General features: G+C 41.9%; 2 protein-coding genes across 6 annotated transcripts; one reads left to right on the top strand and one right to left on the bottom strand.

The window, feature by feature from the left end:
• Nucleotides 1-2,314: 2,314 nt before the first annotated feature.
• Nucleotides 2,315-18,919, top strand: LOC122574116 (transcription factor CP2-like protein 1). 4 transcript variants are annotated; one of them, XM_043741295.1, is made up of 12 exons: nt 2,315-2,938; nt 3,316-3,505; nt 4,852-4,996; nt 7,808-7,885; nt 9,302-9,511; nt 9,711-9,855; nt 10,217-10,453; nt 10,790-11,038; nt 11,105-11,181; nt 15,815-16,004; nt 16,561-17,011; nt 17,234-18,919. In XM_043741295.1, exons 1-12 carry the CDS (start codon nt 2,801-2,803, stop codon nt 17,284-17,286), a joined length of 2,163 nt encoding a protein of 720 aa, XP_043597230.1. In that variant the 5' UTR covers nt 2,315-2,800; the 3' UTR covers nt 17,287-18,919. The 4 variants fall into 4 exon arrangements, with proteins under 4 accessions (XP_043597230.1, XP_043597229.1, XP_043597228.1 ...); XM_043741294.1 differs by having other exon boundaries at nt 3,274-3,505; nt 10,241-10,453; XM_043741293.1 differs by having other exon boundaries at nt 3,274-3,505.
• On the bottom strand, nt 18,906-20,823 carry LOC122574123. Of its 2 annotated transcripts, XM_043741324.1 has the most exons (3): nt 20,667-20,823; nt 20,024-20,370; nt 18,906-19,202 (listed from the first exon to the last, which is right to left on the bottom strand). In XM_043741324.1, exons 2-3 carry the CDS (start codon nt 20,367-20,369, stop codon nt 19,108-19,110), a joined length of 441 nt encoding a protein of 146 aa, XP_043597259.1. In that variant the 5' UTR covers nt 20,370; nt 20,667-20,823; the 3' UTR covers nt 18,906-19,107. The 2 variants fall into 2 exon arrangements, with proteins under 2 accessions (XP_043597259.1, XP_043597260.1); XM_043741325.1 differs by lacking the exons at nt 20,024-20,370; nt 20,667-20,823 and adding an exon at nt 19,334-20,013.
• Between the last annotated feature and the right edge of the window lie 353 nt (nt 20,824-21,176).

The raw sequence follows: 21,176 nt of genomic DNA, 5'->3' as shown, positions 1-21,176 counted from the left end.
TTTCCTTCTTTTCTTTTTTTCTTTTTTCTTTTTTTTTTTTTTTTTTTTTTTTTTTTTTTTTTTTTTTTTTGTTTAATGATTGGAATATACCGATCTTGTGTGTTCAGCGTAGTCGATCGTGTACAGAGTCGACATTTATGGAAAGTTCCCTAGACGACTCGGCCAACACCTGTTCCGTGGACGTATATTGATTTTGTTGTTTCAGGTTCTACTTCTACGATATTAGTTTATCTCGTCGATTTTCTGGGACGAAGCTTAGCGGCACTCTGAACAACCTGAAAGTTTAAGGATTGCTGTCACAGATCAGTCTGGAAGTTCGTTCGACGTAAAGGAAACACTCTGATAAATCATCTTCGTCTAATCCTCCAGAATCTCTATGCAAACACATTTTCGCGTAGCTAGAAGAAGCTCTAATAACGATTAACAGTTGTTCCACGTCCTTCGTTGCACCGGCTGGCACGTGGCTTTGATAACGTTACCCGGAAGCGCATCGACATCCTCTCGTCACTCGATCAACCTGTGATTGATTTAATAAAAAAGAAAAGAGAGACAGAGAAAAGAAACTCCCTTTGCGTTCCTACGATCTCGTTGGCAGTTTCGAAACGAAAACGCACTTCGTCTAACGACAGAGATAACATCTCGTGAAATAATTAATCCACGTGGCAAACAGTGATCTTTTACGACGCAACTGCTCGTCAAATCGATGTAAACGTCGTCATCGTCATCTGAAATAGCAGCGAAACTCGAGAGTCACCGTGGAGAAAGCTTGGCCCGGGATTATCCGATCGCAGAGAAGTTCGACGATAGTCGCTCGTCCGATAGAAAAAGCGGAATAGGTCAGGTATTAATCGAAATTCGAATTCGCTACTTGACCAAATACGGGACGATTTTACGAGGTAAACCAAGTCACATTTTGCTCATCAACACTGAGTGGTTCCAATTGACGGTCGGGTCGACCCTCCAGCGTAGACACTATTGGTCAGCCTTTTAATACCGGCGGTCGCGATTGGATCAGATACCCAGATCGTTCTTAGACAGAAGACATCGCTGGAGCATTCGCTTCAAAACTTTTAACGTCGTCAGTGTCGCGCAATTTGCTGTCCGTTGACGTTCGCAAGGGTAGAGATCCGAGAGACATTCGCGCGTTCAGTTTGTTTCAGTCGGTTTAAGTCGGTCAACGGGTGGCATCGAGCCTCATAAAGATAATCAAGCAGAAGAATACGACAGCGGCAATTGTATCAGGAAATTGAGGCATTTGGCCTGTATCGCAACCGATTTCAAAATAAGATTCGTTTATCGTCGATATTATCAGTGGAAATCGATATTTTCGAAAAGAAAGACGAGAAAGACAGACGAGTATAGTTTTGAATTTCGATAACGCGCGATAAACGTATCTGGAACGATATCCGAAGTCTCGTTCGCCAGTTGAATGGCTCAAATTTACTGGCTCTTGCTCTTCGAAAGATCTTGATCGTTGGCATTTATCATCAAGAGATAGCGAAGCGAAACATTCGGAAGAAAGAAAGAGGAGTTAATCCGCACGGAAGATTCGTGTTCTTAGTATCCAACGGAGAAGAGGTTGCGGGGTGAATTGTTGGAAAGAATCGTCCTTGGCCGAGTGGAAAGGACTTTGAGAAACGTCGAGAAACGAAACACATTCGATTTGGTCTTACGCCACGAAGCCTCGTCTTTTTCTTCCGGATCAAGTTTATCTTTCGATCGGCATCATGGAACGAAGGATCCTGAAAATGTGGTGACGACGTGATAGGCGAAGGCCTTCGATTATCGAGACACTATCAAGTGGTGTGAGCCATAGTCGTTAGAAAGCAAACCGAAATATATTTTACGTGTCCAGTGACACTCGCTAAGAGCGACGATCGTTTTTAACGTATCGAAACGAAAGGAATTCTTATTGAAGATAAAAGAAAACGAAATTTCTGCCAGAAAAGCAACTCCTGATTTACGTTCTATTTTATCGAACTATAGAAAGTGTCGGCCGAAATTCGTACAGCTTGCAATTCGTAGAACTTTTCCATATCGAAGAACCGAGGATACGTTGGACGAGAGGAAGAGAAAGAGAGTAGCTAGCAGACTGTCTTTTCGCGAGACTTTAAAATTCTCAAGGAAAATAATAACAAGATGCGTTGCAGCCAAGGTGTGGCGATGGTATTCGAGGACGCGTTCGTCGTCTTTTCGCGGTTTCTGTCCCTCAAGTCGCGGGGTTGCGCACTCTTGGAAACGCACCGGCAACGCGAGACAACTGGCATCAAGAAATTGTACAACAGCTTCTTCGTAATGTTCTAAGGATAGCTCTATCTCGAGGAAGTTCGGCCCTTCATTGACGGTGGTCGAGTGATGCACCGTGCACTTCCGAGATCATTGTCGATCTGGAAGGAAAATACGCGGAGGACGCAGAAAAAAGGAGGACGTTTTGGTGAAACGAAAGAATCCGAAAGATCAAGTGGAACGAGGGAAACGAACCGACGAAAGAACAAAAACTGGGAAACCTATCAGCCGCAGAATGTACGTTAGCGCTTAGAAAAGTCGAGCGACAGAGGTGCCCGAGTCCTTGTTGATCCCCAAAAATTTCAGCGTGGATGATCGTTCATGTTCTAACTAAACTCGGACTTATAGTCTTCTCTTCGAATAATAGGCGACCAAAGCGTTCTCCAAAGAATCTCTGAGCATTCGAACAGTAAGGGCGAATAGAATCGTGATTAGAAAGAAAACAATCGATAAAGGTAGTGTTACCCTGAGAAACAAACCCTGGTAGGAGTGTTTCGAGATTTAGGGTCGTTGGATGGAGCTGGAATTCATCATGGACGGCGGTGCAGATGCTTTGAACGGGACGATATGGTTTCCCAATACACCGTCGCCTCCGTACGAACAGCTGTCCCCAGTTCGTCAGAACAGGTGCGACCCCATCGCCACTCAGCATGTAAGTTTCACAATGTTCCTTCCTTCGGACAATGGTATCATTTCGTTGGTACTCGCGTTGAACGCGACGCTTCACGACGCTCGTTTTCATTAACTTCGCCAGAGGGCAAAAACGTCCTCCGTATTTCCAGCACGCGCGTTAACCATATCAGCCAATTTTTCTTCTTCGTTTTCGTTCATCGCGCTCTCGTTGAACACGCGATAGGGCCGATTCTATTCGCGCAACTAGCAGTTTCAGAATCGCGTCTCGGTCACGTCGTCGTGCCTCTTTGAGCGAAATTCGTGAAGCTCCGCGCGATTCATCCCGTGAACTGACGATGATCAAACGTTTTATAGGCGTCAATGGGATATCACAGTCCACAAAATTCTTTATGGCAGGATAAATACAACTCACCGAAGGATTCCCCGGAGGACAGTGTCCAGATACGTTCGAGCAGCGAGTCACCCCAACATCTCAGCCCGTCTTCCGACAATTCCCCCAATTGCCAGCAGAGCAGCCTGAAACGTCGAGCCGGGGAGCCGTTGCCACAAATTACGGAACTCGAGAAGAAACATGCTAGGAGAGATGGTTAGTACATGTACATGAAGTATACAGTAATCGTGGATTGTATAGGAACTACGAAACTTATCGAATAGCATTTAAGAACGCACAATAGGTTAGAGTTCACCGAGCGATCTATTGAGATTGATTAGAAAATTGTTCAGCAAGTGGCAAGATAAATAAATTTCCCCGTGTACTCGTGTCTCGGAGATGAGTATACGTAGAAAAAAAAAATTCGCTCCATAGATTTTCCAAGTTGTTCCTCTATTTTTTGGTGTTCGTTCGAGTCTTTGAATGCACCAGCGTCGTTGCTATCATACAGTTCTCAATATAGACATATCATTCGAAAGGTCGTGTCGAGGACCTCGGATACACAGTCGTAGGCACTGGCGATTCTAAGTTCTTATCTCGCTCAATTCAGTCACGTATCTACCGTGTTAGATGCTTTCAATTATCCGCCACCAAGTACAATTATAAAGTCTATGTACTTAAAGAGAACACCAACGATCCGTGGTTCAGAAGGATCCCATTTGCTACGCAAAAATTATCGTACAACGTTGCGCATCACCAAACAAGATTCTGTCATTAGAAGCTGGCCGAATTACCAACATCGCTTCGTAACGGTCCTAGTTAAGTTCCGAAACCGAACTTGCTACGTTTTCGTTCAACTTGCGTCCACGAAGAATCCTCGTCTTCTCGTAGCGAAACGTCCAAGTTCGTGGTTGTATATCGGAGCAGATACTGCTTCGGAGAACGTCTCGAAACTGATTCACTAAAAGTGTCGTTCCGCGTTTATTCGACGCCTTTTCGACCACGTGGTCACAGAAACTGTGATAACTCCAGAGTACACAGTGTATCGCAGATTAAGTCCGAGGAAAGAAAGAGGAGAAGCTGATACTAGTTCTCCATCCGAGAGAAACTACGCGAAGGTACATGCGCATCGTTTTTATTTCGGTGGTGTTGCTACAAGTGTGCTAGCTCCGGTTTATCCCCTCGTAGAAAGATAGAATGAAGTGGTGTGAAGTCGACAGCGCCAGGTTGCCATTATTGCATAGTCGACGATATCCTGCCATAAGTTCCAAGAGTCGGCGACGAAACGCAGTCATGGCCCTCCAGGAGACCAAGTCTAGGATTGGCGCCATGCATCATCAGTTTTACATCAATTACGCTAATGCACAAGGTTGTACGTTATATATCGGTGTGATAAAATTAGGGAAAATATGATGTTGCATTTAGAGAAGAACATTGGTCTTGCCACGATAAAATACAGGGTTGTTTTTGTTCTTTTTCTTCTCTTTTCTTTTTTTTTTTTTTTTATTTTTGCTTGAATATCGTATATTCGTTTATTTCATATTTGTAATTCGTATTTCCAGGATCTGTTGGGAACAATGGTTCTGGACAAGGATGGTCAACCCAAGTGGAGGAGCTGGCAGAACATCTTGCCGCCGATTTCGATGGATCTCTGTCGGCACTTGCGGCATCCGACCTCGCGACAGCCGTCGCCTCCTATAACATGAGGTAAATAGAATTTTCTTCGTCCGAAGCGGTTTTATCGGAAGAGGTCAGAGTGATAAGAGCGAACTTCGATTAAACGAAGGTGAGTAGTAGAGAAGGAGTGGGATAAAGCGTCGTCGTCTCTTTCAAATTGGTTCTACAGTAGCAAACGGTTCGACGATCTTTCTGTATAGTCGTCCACCATGTAGAACTCTATCTTTTTAGTTGAAAAAAGCAGAAGTTACTTGGATCTTTATTAAAGTTCGACCGATGGTCGATCACGAAGAATTTGTTGCAATATGAGCGAAGAGGTTCAAAGCCGATAAAGTAGGTTTCCGTGGAGAACCTATGTGCAGTGCACGTTGCAGGAATGGATCGAATCTCGATTAAAACGTAGTCGGTAGTGGGAACTAGAACGTGGAGTCAGAAATCCGGTTAAAACCAGACACAGTTGTCGGTGTTTCGAGGCTTGAACAGCCGTACGCTGGGAAATCACACCGGCCGCAGACGCTTAGACGCTTTGCGAGTGTCCGCGCTTACAGGCACGTGCGTTTCCGTCCCGAAACCAATTGTAGCAACCTGTCAGAACTTTCGTGTCACGTCAAGTGAAATCAATTGAAGAGTTTTCTTCGTTCAACAACTTTCTCCATTTGCACTCGGACGAATCTATTCGCCGTTTTTAATTCGCTACTTATTTCACTAAACGCAATTAGAAACGTGTTTTGCAACGAGTCCTACATAATTTTCTTCGTACATTTTTCCACCAGATCGTTAATAAATTATAGATGACTAATCACATGTTCGTTCATCAAGGTTCAACAAGTTTCAAATCACAGTAGGATACTCGAGCAACAAAACTTTCGTACAATCTGCGTGAAAGATAGAATGTACTAACAGGAAGTAGTGGACGAACGAATGATTCAACCATTTGGAACTTTCCGATGTTAGATAATACACATTAAACGCACTTACGAACGTTTGTGCGAGAAACAGCCCAGACAACCGTTAACAATCAGCTGACAAACCTGCTTTACACGTGGTACCTTCCTCGTCGTCGTCATGAAACATCTAGACGATTTTTTGGAAGATCATGAATGAAAACTTGTAGAAAACGGTTATGTTCTGCTGTAAGTCTAAATAGGACTGATCCGTGGAATTGATCACGAGCGAAGAACCAGTATTTTTTTTATTATTTTTCCATCTAGGATATAGTGTAAAAGTATAAGTGACTCTGAACATGGTTTACGGTTTATATAAGATCTATGTCAAAAAGAAAAGTAACTCTGTAACATAGTTAAGAAATGTTCAAGAGAAAATAAACGAGCGTAGATAAAGGAACTAAACGGTGTTCGTGGAATCGTTGAATATATAAAAAGGAAAGAAATTGAGCTCGAGTTCCGCGAACTGGAGGCATGCATCAATATTTGAAAAGTAGGTGAGTGATTCAAGTAAGATTATTAAATAAAACATTTTTTATTCATTTATTACTCGTTGTCCTGTTTACTCTGCGACTTAAGGACGACTTCTTTGTTGTTTCTTACAATCAGTTAAGTCCCTTTATTCTACTGACTTTTTATTCGTCAACAAAAACGATAAGAACCTTGTTCTGGCCTTGTTTATAGCATCTATAACGTATTAGTAAATTAAAGTAAAGTATAAAGTGAGATCAGTAATGTCAAATTTGTTTTTGCAATTACACCAAATTTGTCCGACTAATTTGTATTTGCGGTGGTACTTTATCGCGATATTACACTGTGGTTGATATTAATGTCGTTTCATTCACGAACCGGTACGTTCCGGTTTTGGTTGACCTTACTGACTCTTATCGTATAGTGATTCTTATCGTGGCGGTTCTCAAACTATCCTTTCGTAATAATTAAGGTACATCGCAGATACGCATCTTTACATTTTACAATTACAACCATTCTGGTTATCGCATGGTGTAACGCTCGACAACTGTTGATCCATTGCTGATTTTACGATTGCCCCATTAGAGGACAACACGAACGCGAGAAAATCCGATATATGAGAATATCTAAAATCCTTTTTCCCTGTACTCTCATAAAATATCGTTTATGTAAGCCGCGGTAACTTCTTTCCAGTTCGCGTTGGATCCTGTCTGACGACGAACCTTTTATCTGTAAGTAAATTGCCAAGAGGTACCCGGATATCTTCGTATGTACAGATACAAGAGTTTCTGTTTTCACGATCATAATTTACAAAAGATTGAAGTTAATCGGCGAAGTTTAAAAGTCGATGACGAGTCGACGAAAGATCAGGCAATACGAATCGTCTGTTTTTGTAAAAAAAAAAAAGAAAAATGGATCATTATTTTATAACTGATTCGATATTAGCGAATAAAAACACATACTCGTGACCGTTCCTTGGCCGCTTGCGTCACGAATTCATAATCAATAAGCGTCGATAGCGAAAACCGGAATCTGTTGGTTATTATCGGACACATCCTCCAATCGTAAACCTAAATCGATTTTAACGGCATTCTGTAGTAGCGAACGTCGCAAAAACCAATCGTGACTAACAGAGACCCAGTCAATTAAGGAAAAGCGAAACTTGCGCGAAGTAAACGTAGAAAATTTTCGAAGAAATTAAATTCCGCTTGCATTTAACCATCTCGAAGACTACCGCACTTTATGTCTAATAATACGCAATTATGTAATTCGCTAGATGGTTACAGATCAACCGATGTTAATTTTATGTTAATTTTAATGGTTATTCAACGAGAAACCGTCGGATGGAGATTCGAATCGTAGTCGGTGAATACGCGTGAAAAAGAAGGAAGGAACAGGCGTGTAATCGTTTGAAATTTGTTTGCAGCGAAGCCCTGCTCGCGTTACCATCGTTGACGGTGTTCAAGCAAGAAGCACCATCACCAGAAAATCAGCAAAATTCCAAGTAAGTTGCCTTAGCACGGTGCAAAATCCGCTGAGCGTTTTTGTTCGTGCGTTACACAGGGGGCATTATCACCTCGTCCGAGCACATTCACGTCCATTTCGTAACCGTATCCTTCGTCTATCGCGGCGAATATTTCTTCCCTTTTCCAGCTACCTTTTCCTCCGCCTATTGACGCGTGATCCGACGATCGTCTCGCGATAAGTCGGTCGTTGGAAACGTCAGTGGCGTTCGATCAGTACGTTGATTAGAAACGGTGGAAACGGTACAAGAGCGGCGACCTTAAAGGAAGAAAACAAAGCCAACAGCGGAATTTGCCGCGAGACTCCCCCGCAGAGTCTCGAGACCGATAGGAGGCCTATCGTCACGTTTCTTCGCACAACTATCGGACAAATGGCACGCAGGTCAGACCTTTACTCTTACGAGATTTTCCGAGCGTTTTCTCGCCGCGTTACCCCGTCGGTGTCCCGTGCCAGTTCGTCCGACACGATCGTGCGAGAAACGTGATTCCTTTAAGAGCCTGCGTCCGTACGATCTCACGGAATCAATTTCGGGTTTATCTTGGCGGCAAAACGATACAATTACGCGCGCAATGTGATCCCTCGAATGTTTTTCAGCGTTGTCACATTAAACTTGCAAGTTAGCGCGATTCGTGAAACTTATCGGACACAGTTCTAGATTTTGTTCTAGATTTCTTACTCGTTACGAACAACGGACCAGAGAACGTTGATTCTTTTTGGATGTATTTTTGGATGTTGCGACGATTCAAGCAGTATTTATTTTTAACCGGGACTTGGTCCACCGCTGGAGATTCCGACTCGTGCATCGTACTAAATATCATCGACGCGCGCTGCGATGTATCATAGGAGTTGTTTAAGCGAGCAAACTTTTTAGAAGAGAGACAACGACGCTTGGACGAACGTAGATACACATTCGTTAGAAGGATTAAGAAAGAAAGAAATGGAAACCATAAGAGCGTATTATTGCGAAAGCTGCGCGAGTAATGGATGAATTGTCTGCGTAGAAATTGCCCCTAATTAGGAACTCGGCGTTACGCACAACCCACACCGAGACTAATAGCAGTAAAGTATTTCGACGAACTAGTGAAAACTGTTCGTGACGACCGCGAATTGAGTGTAATTTCATTTCGTATGATACAATCGGTTTCCTCCTGAAACTAGTTTCAACAGCAATGAAAACACCGTCGGATTTAACGCTCTCGCCGTCGGTGTTCTTTAATTTATAGTGAGTGCAGTCTGTATGAAATTAATCGCGAATCGCGTTAATCTCGGAGAAGCACGACAATTGCTATTATAAGTACATATACGCACAACCTTACAGGCCTCCGTGTGAACGTAACGAACGTTATAGGAATGCACATAGGATTGATGTTCTTTTCTCGTTCAATGTTTGCTTCAGTTTAAACCACGTGTCACAGAGAACAATTAATTCGGCACCAGCGAACAACTCGAACGGCTCTGTCGAGGCTGACAGTAACAATAATGGGCAGACAGCAGCTAGTCTTCATCAGTTGCTTTACTCCTCGAACGAGGAGTATCCTCCAACATCGTCCTCGGGAAACCACGTTTCATCCTCTCAACAAGGAAACGAACTCAACGAGGACTGCCGGTACGTGGTTGATTCTTACTGTCTTCTTTCGAACAATATAATGTACGGTGTAGTCGAACGTTTCAAGTTAAAATCCTTATAAAATAAAACGCACGAAATGTAGCGTGGTTTTCACGCTAGCGCGGATACGAAAGTCACGCGATTATATAGTAAGAGTTAAGAATTTTGTTGACTAACAGGAGAGTAACGTTTCTTATAGTTTCCAATACGTGCTTGCGGCTGCCACGAGCATTGCGACGAAAGTCAACGAAGAGACGCTCACCTACCTGAATCAGGGTCAATCGTACGAGATCAAATTGAAGAAATTGGGCGATCTGTCGGCATATCGCGGGAAGATTTTGAAGGTACTTGGTCACTCATTACGTGCTCCCTAGAATAGATCAGGAGATCGTCTATGTTTGGGTAGCAACATCTTAAAAAACGTATTAGTTTCTCAAAACGAAATCAAACGAGCTCATACTGGTTGCAGTATGATGGTTGCGATAATTTCTTGTCTGTCGTTGACGACAGCGATCGTGTAATATGAAGACAAAATTTAGCAATTATTATCATTATTATCATCATCGTATCAGCGATATATCATTGACGTATTATTAATACATCTCCCTTGTTCTTCACGTCTTGTAACAACCCAAATGAGCTCATAAAGGTCCTGGACGTTCGAAAGATGTGAGTCACCCAAACGGTGCTACAACGTCTCTGAAGGGACATCCAACGTTTTTGTTTCAGTCGACAATACGCATTTGCTTCCACGAGAGGAGACTTCAGTACACTGAACGGGAACAGATGCTCGCATGGCAACGCGCAAGACCCGGTGAAAGATTGCTCGAGGTCGATGTTCCCCTTAGTTATGGGATGGTAGACGTTTGTCAACCGTCTCCGTCCAATAATAGCGTGGAATTTATGTGGGACCCCACCAAGGAAGTCGGCGTTTATATAAAGGTGCAGGAAAGGGATTTGCAAATAAAAGAAGAAGATCAATCGCAATTACAGCTAATTATCTACTCTCCTTCGTTTCAAAACGTTGCTCTTTCAATCAAATAATGACCCTTTTGCGGTTCACCAAATTTTCACGTCTCGTTACACGTACTTTCAACCGAGAAAAAGACTTTTAACGTTTTAAGAAAATGGAAAAATCTTGGTGTATATTAATGTACGGTTCTCTAAAATCTTTGTACAGTTGAAAAGGAAATTTGTGTGGTAGTATCAAACTCGTTTACCAAAGGGTGCGTGAAACCAACCCTGAAACTAAAATGGTATTCGATTGTTGCACTTTAGGTGAACTGTATTAGCACTGAATTCACGCCCAAGAAACATGGTGGGGAAAAAGGCGTGCCATTTCGAATCCAAGTGGAAACGCGATTACCGGGAGGCCCTCGTTTGCACGCTGCATCTTGCCAGGTAAAGGTCTTCAAGTTGAAAGGAGCTGATCGCAAACATAAGCAAGATCGGGACAAGATACTACGACGGCCGGCACACGAGCAGGACAAGTACCAGCCAAGCTACGACTGCACGGTTCTGTCCGACGTAAGTTGTCATTTCGTGTTTCTCTCTGCCAAAGAATAAACCAAGTTGGATGTTGTTTGATCACAGATTCCCCTGGAGTCGTTATCGCCATCCAATTTGGTCACACAAAATGGAGGGAGCCCCTATGCGTCAACAGAGGCAGTGTAAGTGCAAACATTAATCTCGTTTTCATTTCATTCCTCCTGCGATCTGCGACGTAATCACGATGACTTTCTATACAATATTTTTCGTATATACGCATGAACAAGTGTGAACCGCCATGTTCGTTTTTCTTTTTATTTTGTTTGACACGTAGCGTCTGTCACTGTATGTCAGGGAAGGTCGATAGACATTTTTTCTCCTTGATCTTTACATAAGGGGCTACCAGTTTACATCGACACAACAAATCATATCATCGTCTTTTTTCCCTTTCGAATATGCGAACCGTTGCTGCTTAGCTTTTTCCGGGTTACACGTTTATTTCATATCGTTGTAAAATATCATTGCACAACGTGTCGGTGAATGTATGTTGCCATGTAAATTAACCGGCTCGTTCTGGATATTACGAGTTTCTGTTATTTCGCCTAATTAAACAACAATTTGCATCGACCGACCTACTCTGTTGAAACTGAGCAAAGCGTGACACGACCTTATTAGTACCGTCGTTCTTTCCTAAAAATGAAGTAAAAAATCGCAAGTATCTTTTATGCGAAAGACGTTGGATAATGCGACATTAACTCTGCAATGCATCAAAGTCCGCGCGCTCTCAATGTCACTACTTTTTACGATAACGATGATTAAACGTAAATACGAGTATCGAGAAATTCCGTCGTACGATTGCCATTTTTCCTCGATCGTCGCTCTATTAATAGTTATCGTGATAAGCGAAAGACAAAGAATATCGTGTCGTTCGTGTTATTGAGCGGAAGCAAGAGGGTCAGGTGTTTTATGGCCGTTCTTGACATTCGAGTCGGGAAAGCCAGAAACGACAGAAAAATCCATAAAGGTCGCGTACGTAAAAGACGATCGAGGAAGAAAATCGCGAGTAGAACGATCCTCTCGAGAGAAAGAGCGATGCACAGCCACGTTGCATGATGCAGCTGGTTTGCTTGCAAGGCAGAAATGCAGCGCTGCGTTGCCGTTTCTCTTGGAACGAGCGTGGGATCGAAGGTAGGGGGATTGATGATGAATCGGAGGTGGAGGAGGTAGAAGTAGTTCGCAAAGTGGTGGCTGAAAGCGTGGCGATGGTAATGGCAATGGACGATAGGAGGCTTGGGATAAGGTGGTGGAAGAGGAGGTGCCAGCACGGGAGTCGGGAAACTGGCTCGAACTGGCACAAGCCGGCATCTGGTAGAGCCGACAACGATGCCCCGAGTAATAGAGAGAGACAACCTCGACGACAAATAAATTCAGAACGCTACACGATACACGCATCGCCGCGCAGCCGCTTCGGTTCTCCGTTTATCCATCAGCCTCTTTCATCGGAATCGTTTGGTCTTTTCGCGATATACCGCTCGTGAGCCGCTCGTTCCTCTGCTTATTCCGTCGTTCTCTCCCACCTTCTTTTTACCTTTTTCTTTTTGCGTGCGTCGCGATACTACGCCGAGAACGGAACACGTTGTTGGTGGACGAGAAGATAATCGACAAAAACGGAACCTAGTGAGAATCGCAGACATGATCTACCGCTGAGAACTCTTGTTTATAAATAAAACGGTGATCGGTGACTATCTTTTCGTGTGATTCGCTACGTTCCACTGCGACGTACTATAGCTGGCTGATCCTACTGCGAGGCGATCGCTGGTCGCGATTATACCCGCGAGTAATCGATACACACTCGTTATCGCTCGTTTCTGCGGACCATTTTTACTCGCTGGTTGGCAGAAGCGGACGTGATCGAAGGTTTTCTCTTTAAGCGCGAAAGGGGAACGAAACTCGGCAACGGAAGCGTGATACACCTTCAACGTCCAGAGAGTATTCAATCTCGCGTGGACTGGTCAGTGTCGTAGCGGTAATCCTCGGCCAGAGGTCGAGTGCATCATGCACGGGAGTAAGTGCTACGATTTCTACCTTGTGAAATAATTTAACAACCGGTGAGATCTTGGTTTTCCGTTCGTTCCGGCGCACGGGTCTACGTCCTTCGACGAATAAAGCACCGGCAAGATACCACACGGATTACTGCATCGACCGTGAATTTAAAAATAAATTGTACACGAATCCCGGAACAGAGAGCTGTCCACGCTTCCTGGCGGAGATCGCGAGCATCGATCGCGAACTGAATCACGTCGATCGACAACTGATATTGCGTATCGACGCGTAGTAAAGCGAACGTCGAAGAGGGAAACTAAAGGGAAGAAGGAGGAAAGGCGCGATCGAAAGCGGACGTGTGATGTCCGAGGGATCGCGACGACGATAATTTTTGCCTGAAGAGGAAGTCCGTGGCTCGCATGCGTCACACATTGTGATTCGGCTACTTTCCTACGTAACCATAGCGCAACAACGAGCAAAGAACACTCCAGATTGGCGAAATATTATTGATCGGGCATCGAATCGAGAGTGAAGCCGCTACACGCCGTTGGAATGCCCTCGTCCGGTGTAGAATTTCGTTTTCCAGCTAATCGTCCGGAATCGTCTCGCGCGTCGAGTATCCTCGATCTCGAATCGTTACGCGTCGACGATCAGAGCGTGGTTGTGCGTGAGATCCTGGCCAGTCAGGTGCTCCTGTCACGCCAGGATCACTTCCTTAGATGACGAGCAGCCTGGCCGCCGAAAAGCTGATGCCAGGGCGGTTCGATTCAGCCTTGAACTGACATACACCTACGTTTCCACGTGAAACTTCCTTTCGAATCTTCGATACAGCTCGTCTCATCGCGGGCACGAACACCAAAGATATCGATAACAGCAAATCGGATGTTGACTAACGATAAACGTTAGAGGGCCGTTTTAAAAAATCAACGAACGAGCAACTTGGTTAAATCTCGTTCGATCACGTAACGCAATCGGGGAAAAATAAGAAGCAGAATTTTCGCTTATCCTCGCGATTCCAAGCCATTTGTCGTGTAGAGAGAGGATATAGCTTGCCCGATGGCGATTTGATTTCTAGAACAGTGGACAAGGAACAGGAAGAATCGAATAGGAATACGAACAATCGCTTAAAGATGCGGCCGAACGATTTGCCGGTTGGTTGGTGAACGAGAGAAGTCTTCGAGAAATTACCTGTCACGTAATCGGCCACACATTTCGATCAGTACGAACGCAGGTGGCTGCCGATTTAGTTGGTAGTTTCTGGAATTATTCGCGACTTACCTAGCTCGGGAAGGAAGAAGAAGAGGTGTAGTAGGGGTTACTGGAACCTTCGAGAGATGAAAGAGAGACAATAAGAGTACACAGTTATCATCGAGAGAGAGAGGATCGGATTGTTTTTTTGAAATTTCGCGTGACTGCGAACAAAGTCGAAACTAGAGATATCCGGTTCGCAGCAGAGTCGCGTACCAATAGCGATCAGATTCCTACCGATCGTATCCGACCTCAGCCTTCTCCAATCGAGACTTTCGAACGATCAATCTGATCTCAGTTGCGAATAAGGCTTAAAGCTGCCTACGTTTCAAACGAATCTTATCGATAACCGAGAGACTGACGTAACTGCAAACCGTTCTCGAGAAATCGAGGCAACAGACGACGGCGACGAGGACGACGACGACGACGACGACGACGACGACGACGATAATAAAAATGTATTTGCCAAAGGACAAACGCTGTTCGAGGCTGAACCGGCAGGAAGCGATCGATTAACATTGAAATTTATACGAATGGGCGAAGAAAGAATCGGAAATTGGTCGAGCGTTCGCGTATTCAGATTGCATATATTCATGAAAGAGCGAATGAAAAGTCGAAAGAAATCTTTCAAGGGAACGGCGAATCTTTTCACGAGAACATATGCTTGAAGGAAATTCTTTTTGGGAACGTTGATAGAATCGAAAAAGCGAGTAGTCGAGATGACAAAGAGCTGTCCCAGTTGGAAGTTGAAGAGTTGCTGGGCAATCAGATCGACGGAGAAATTTCGCGGAAATGCCTCGGCTTATCTCCTGGAGCATGAAGTAACGGTCAGCGGTGGTCCTCTGCAAGTGGAAGTTGTGGCTAAGTTTATTCATTCTATTTCGGAATCCAGAACGAGAAGAGGTAATCTCATGCGCGGCGGATTAGTCAGCCTGGCGATAAGAAAAGGCAGGAACAACAAAAGAATCGACGGGAAGGGGATTTCCAGGCTGATTTTTCGCTTGAAAAGGCGCACCATGTAAGGATATCCGTTACACGATTACAAGAATATTAACGTTGAGAAAAACGGACGAAGAAATTTCGTTGGTTCGCGTGTGTCTGGCCATTATTCTCGCGTCCTTATGTAACTTGCCAATAAATTAGATGATCTTAAGATCGGAAATTAAGTTACATTATTTATACTTTAGCGCGTTTCGAATTAAGAATCTCATCAAAAATAATAGATGTACTTCTTCGAACACTTGCACGGCCGAATGACTTAATATTCATACAGTAGCGATAGGTTGCGGTGTCAATTATTACCGTGTTTGCTTTCATTGTGCTTAATGTCGTTAATTCACGTTCTACGCGGACAGCAATCTTCCATAGCGTCTACTTTGTCACCAGTTGCCTTGATCGATGCAAAAATACTCGAGTATTTAAACTGAGGATATCTGTTCGGATTTTACGCTCGATTAAAATAAACGTAGGAATCGAAGAAATAACATTTCATCGAATTAAAGGTGATAACTGTTATTCTTGCAGATCACCCCAAACCCGCTCTATAAGTGGCAATACATCACCGGTGGTAGCGCCTTTGGCACTTTCGGTTTCCAATCCGGGTATCGTACCTCTAGTTCCTGCCTCTGATGCTGTAAAGGAAAATGTGGGAACAGCACCGGCTCTACCATCGCCTGCGGCAATTTTGCCAGACCAGTCCTGTATCGAAGCTGAAGTTAGTTTACGGAAAATCAGCTGGAAACAATATCAATGGAAATCTTAAGCTTTTGCACTGGGAATGTCAGTTACGCGGATATGATTTTTTCGATATCGCGTTTGAGACGATACACGAACTTTGTATTCGCGTGATCAATTCGTGTAAACGCTATAGACAAACACGGACATAAAAAATGAAATATCAAACGTGTAAATGATACGATAATGACATGGTCTTAGATACTCGGTGGTTATCTTGATTTTTTCAATAAAAGTTCGTGAAACATTTTTTTCAAGAAGAAAGTTTATCGTTAGAGGATGCAGCGTGATTAGGAAATTACAGTTTCTTTCTCGGCAAACATAAATAAAATAATTCGTTACTCAGTTGATGGATAGAAATGTTAAAATGCATTCCGAGTGCAAACGATTAGGGTCTCGGTCCTTTGAGAACGTAAATTAGTAAGTTTTATCTCGCGTTACTTAGAGGAGTGCACTTAGAAAAACAAAAACAACATTCAGTTTAAATATTACGATAAGCTGGAACTCGTAAAAATACAATTTGTCTGATTATATAGGCACCGTCGTGTTTGGCTCAATTGTCACCAGACGCAAACGCGGCACAGACAACCACGTGGCTCCGTGCTGGTCGTTTCAATGCATTCGAGTCCACGTTCGCGAGCTTCTCTGCTTCGGATATCTTGCGACTCTCTAGAGACGACTTAATCCAAATTTGTGGCCTGGCTGATGGGATTCGATTGTTCAATGCGCTGCACTCGAAAGCGCCAACCCCAAAACTTACCCTCTATTTCTCGTTGGAAGACAACGGTTCGCTTTGGAGAGTTGCTTACTTGGACAGTCTGACCAGCAGTGCCTTGATAAACAAGCTACTGAACACCTTAAATTTGCCCCACGATCGACTACATTCTGTACTCTTTCTTGGTCCCCAAGGTATCCATGTAATAGTTACCGATGAATTGGTAGCAAACATGAAGGACGAAAGCATGTACTTCGTTGAAACTATCAAAGGTAAGGATGGTAAGAAGGGAATGATGTCTTCGAAGTTGAAAGAGACAACTCCGATATTTAAATTGTATTTATTGGGGTAGAAAGAAAGGAATAAGTTTCATATTCGAATGTAGGAAAGATTATTAGGAAATAATTTAAAATGCCTCCTTCAATTTCTAGTTTAACTTAGTCGATAAAGAAAATAATTTAACATTGTGTTAATAGATAATTTTTATGTTGCAGATAACACGAGCGAACGCTACAAGCTGCTTCTAAAGCCTTCATCGCGTTCCTAAAGGATACAACCAATGATAAATTAATTACAAAATTACTCAATAGATCTCTCGTATGTCTAAATTTGCCAAATGTGTCTGTGATTCGATAAGAAATTTACTACGTAGTAGGGCTTAAACCAGCGTACTTTTTTCGGTTTAAATTATGACGATGGATTTTATGAAGGAATATCTTTCGATTATTTATTGGCGAATATAGGAGGTGGTAAATTGATTAATCGTTAATTAATTTTTTATCTTTAGCGGCTGTTTTGTGCAAGTAGATAGAAAAGAACAAATAGGAACTTGCTAACAGATAGACGAGGAGATATAACCAAACTCTACACGCAATACTCACTACAAGGTTCCGCTGTAACTATATTTCAGAAGCAGTCGTTGCTTCTAGCGATAAACAAGTTTTTTCAGCATTACAAGATATACATATATGTGTCAAATTATATATTTTATATGTATTACTTTACAGGAAAATTTCAATTATCATAAAAGTAATATACAGTTTTCTCAGATAATTCTTTTCTCTTCTTAGAATTTAAGTAAATTACTTAGTTTGAAAATTTATTTAGGAAAGACGCAAGTGGCGGTGGTTACTGCTATTACTCAATTCTTGTGCCACGACATGCAAATTTAGTATGCGAATATTGTTATTGTTATGATTATTCATCAGCGTCGAATGAATTGTTATTTCGAATTTACACATTTTACCTAAAACGTTAATGAACGATGTCGCCGATGAATATGATCTCTATGTACACAAAGCGTAATATTTTTTTATTGTCATTAATTATTACGATATCGAATAGCCACGACGCCTAAGAGGACGTAGAACGCATCGCTCCTAACGGAACCACTTTGCCAAGGCAAAGGAGCAAGAATAGAGAATCAAACCAAAGTTTCTATTCTTCGATATTAAAAGAATGTCTTTAGAAAAGATATAAGTGCCTTATTTTTTTCTTTTTTTGTTCATAGCAAAGTGTTAGGATTTATTTAATTAGAGTTTGACAATTAAGAGTAATAATCATTGCTTTGCTACGGAAAATCATGTTCACACTATATCGCAGTACAAATTAGAGGAAGATCAATTTTTCCCTAAACATCTTCGTAAATCATGGACAACATACCAAGTATTATAATTTACTACCAAATGTTAAATCGTAAGTTAGGAATCTTGCAAAGAATCAATTCCAGAGTTAATGATAGATACGAATTCCTGAATGGATGTCAATATTTACGATATGGCTATTAACATCGTCTTTCTATATTTTATGTACAATCGAATGTACCTTTAATATGTGAATTGAACCAGTAATGCATCTCAATGCTCAATACAACGTAAAACCGCGTGTCCTTTACATCACTCTAATGAGTCGCGTAACAATTGTTAGAATCGTGTTAGCAAATGGGGCAAAACTATCTTTGTATATTTTAATTTAGATAATGCGCGAAATGAAATTACAAGGATAGGAACTTGAACTTCCACTGTAATAAATGGAAGTGTATTATTCGGTTGCATGCTATATACATATTTCGATAGAAATTTCAACGAATATGATGTATGTCACAAAACGGCACAATAAATATCCTTTGTTGCCAAAATATATTGTCCCCTAATAAATGGGCTTCAGTTTTTATTCATAAATATATTCTTTTATTTAACAAAATAGAGTAAGTCATGAAATGTAAATTGTCTTTCATCGTACATAAAATACGATAAATGGATTCGCAGAACAACGTAACGTACGTATCGCTGAAATTCGTTATACGTTGCACATTCATATTTTTCTCGCCGCATTCCATAATGCAATGCCCCCATTAACCTCGCTCACGTTACTTTTTTTTCTTCATCTGTTTATTCTTCTTTTTCTCCTCCCGCTTCGACTCCCTCTCCGACAAGCACTTGAATAATTTGTAGACAAAGAACACTAAAATCATAAAAGTACAGATAAAACGATAACATTATCAAGTATAAAATAGGACGAGTCCTATTTAAAACATATCAATCTCGTTTATACGATTCTCTATAAATACTAAACGGTTTATAAAAACGACATACCAAGAATGAAAGCTATAAATAGCACAGCGAAAATAAAAATAGTGTACGGCTGAGAATAAAACAATGTATAATACAGTGAATATAAGCTCGAACTACTTTGCATTTTTTTTCTAAACATTTCGACTACTTCATCCATAAATTGTTGCTTTCCTTCACTGTCCAAATCTTGATATCGCTGAAATATGCTGGACAATTTTTCCTTGGCATGGTCCGGGAGGAGATTTGAAAATTTGTCCTGTATATCGTCGGTCAATATACCCTTCTCACGCAACGAATCCAAAACTTTATCCATATTTCGTACACCGTTAAAGCAAAAGTCACAGAATTTTTTTTCTAGCTACGAGAACCTAGCCGATAAACCGCTAATTCTGTTAGCAGGTGAGGATACGATTGATCAAATAATTGTTCGCGGGCAGTGGTGAAGTGGTCGATTAGATAACAGGTAGCACATCGAACTGAGCTGTGGCCGTACACGATGCAGAAATGACGATTTAGCGGCTTTTGTTATGCAATGCAGCTGATAAAACAAAAATATTTACCGAATCAACACCAGTCTGTTGAAAGTAGTCAGAGGAAAAGGAAAACAACAACCAATCTATAACACCCTACCGTCGATAATTGAAAAAATTTGTCTAACTTTCACATCCAATAAAACTAAGTTTCAGAAGGTCAAATCAAGAAAATATTTACCAAAAATAAGAGCAACTACACTCAACAAAGATAAAAGGACCATAGTTTGCATAGTGAGATCATTGCCAGGCATCGGTTGGCTGCCAAGTTGTGGAATATCATTATTTTCTTGGATAGTTTTCAACAAATCCTCCCTGAGTTTCGACTTTTCCTCATCTGTCAAGCCGGTCATCGAATCGAGCATCCCCAGGAGTTGCTCCGCCGTTGGGAGTTTTTCTTCGAAGCTAGAGCCCACTTCCGGAGGAAGTATGGCTGCGTCGGAACCTGCTTCCGGTGCAACACTCGCTGCATTGTCCGAATTTGCTAGTGCAACAGCCAAAAGGCCACTTGCGAGTATCATCCACATCCTAATTAGAAACATTATTTGGTTATATTGGTAGATATCTATGATCATTCCAAAATGTGTACGTTTTCCTCGCAGATTAGATAATGACATTTTTACACGACACCGAAGATTAATAGAAAAGACCGATAATCATCAGATGCTCGTCCATTCGAAAAATTTAATTAATTTAGTTATTTAGAAATAAACGCAACAAGTACCATTGTGTGTGTTTTCCAATTCGATTAGCACGTCCGTTATATTGAAAAATTGTTAATGAGATATTAGTGATAATGTTTGAACTGTAATTCATTAGCATACCTGGAAGGATTTTTCGTTTCAATGAAAAACTAGAAGAATATGAGGACACCCTTGGCCACCACGATTACGTACTTGATGAAACGTTTTATATGAAAAAATGGAGGAGATCTTCGGAGAACTGGGCGCTCCTCAAAAAGATGATCGTTTTACTGAAAAGATCGCTCGTGTTTGGCGGGAACATGAACGATGATCAAATATGTGACCAACGATTGGTTAAATCCAAAGAAGATCTGTATGTTAGTTATCTTATTGGTAGTCATATGGACGTCAGGCCAACGTGGCCACTTCCAACGTGTTAGCCGTGAAGCCACGAAATGCTACTTAACCTCGCCTAAGTGACCTTGCAATGTAGATTAAAACACGTTTAGGCTGACGTATTGCGTTTCTTATATTGAACTAACAATAATGTCAGACATTGCATTATTGGTGGGGATACAAAGTCATAATTATCAACGATGACATATGTATTCCGCAAGATCTACTTGTGAAAATTATTTTTATCTTAGAAAA

The sequence above is a fragment of the Bombus pyrosoma genome, linkage group LG13 (genome assembly GCF_014825855.1).
Source record: "Bombus pyrosoma isolate SC7728 linkage group LG13, ASM1482585v1, whole genome shotgun sequence".
Classification (NCBI taxonomy): domain Eukaryota; kingdom Metazoa; phylum Arthropoda; class Insecta; order Hymenoptera; family Apidae; genus Bombus; species Bombus pyrosoma.
Note: the sequence above shows the minus strand (reverse complement) of the source record. Positions and strands in the feature narration are given on the sequence as shown.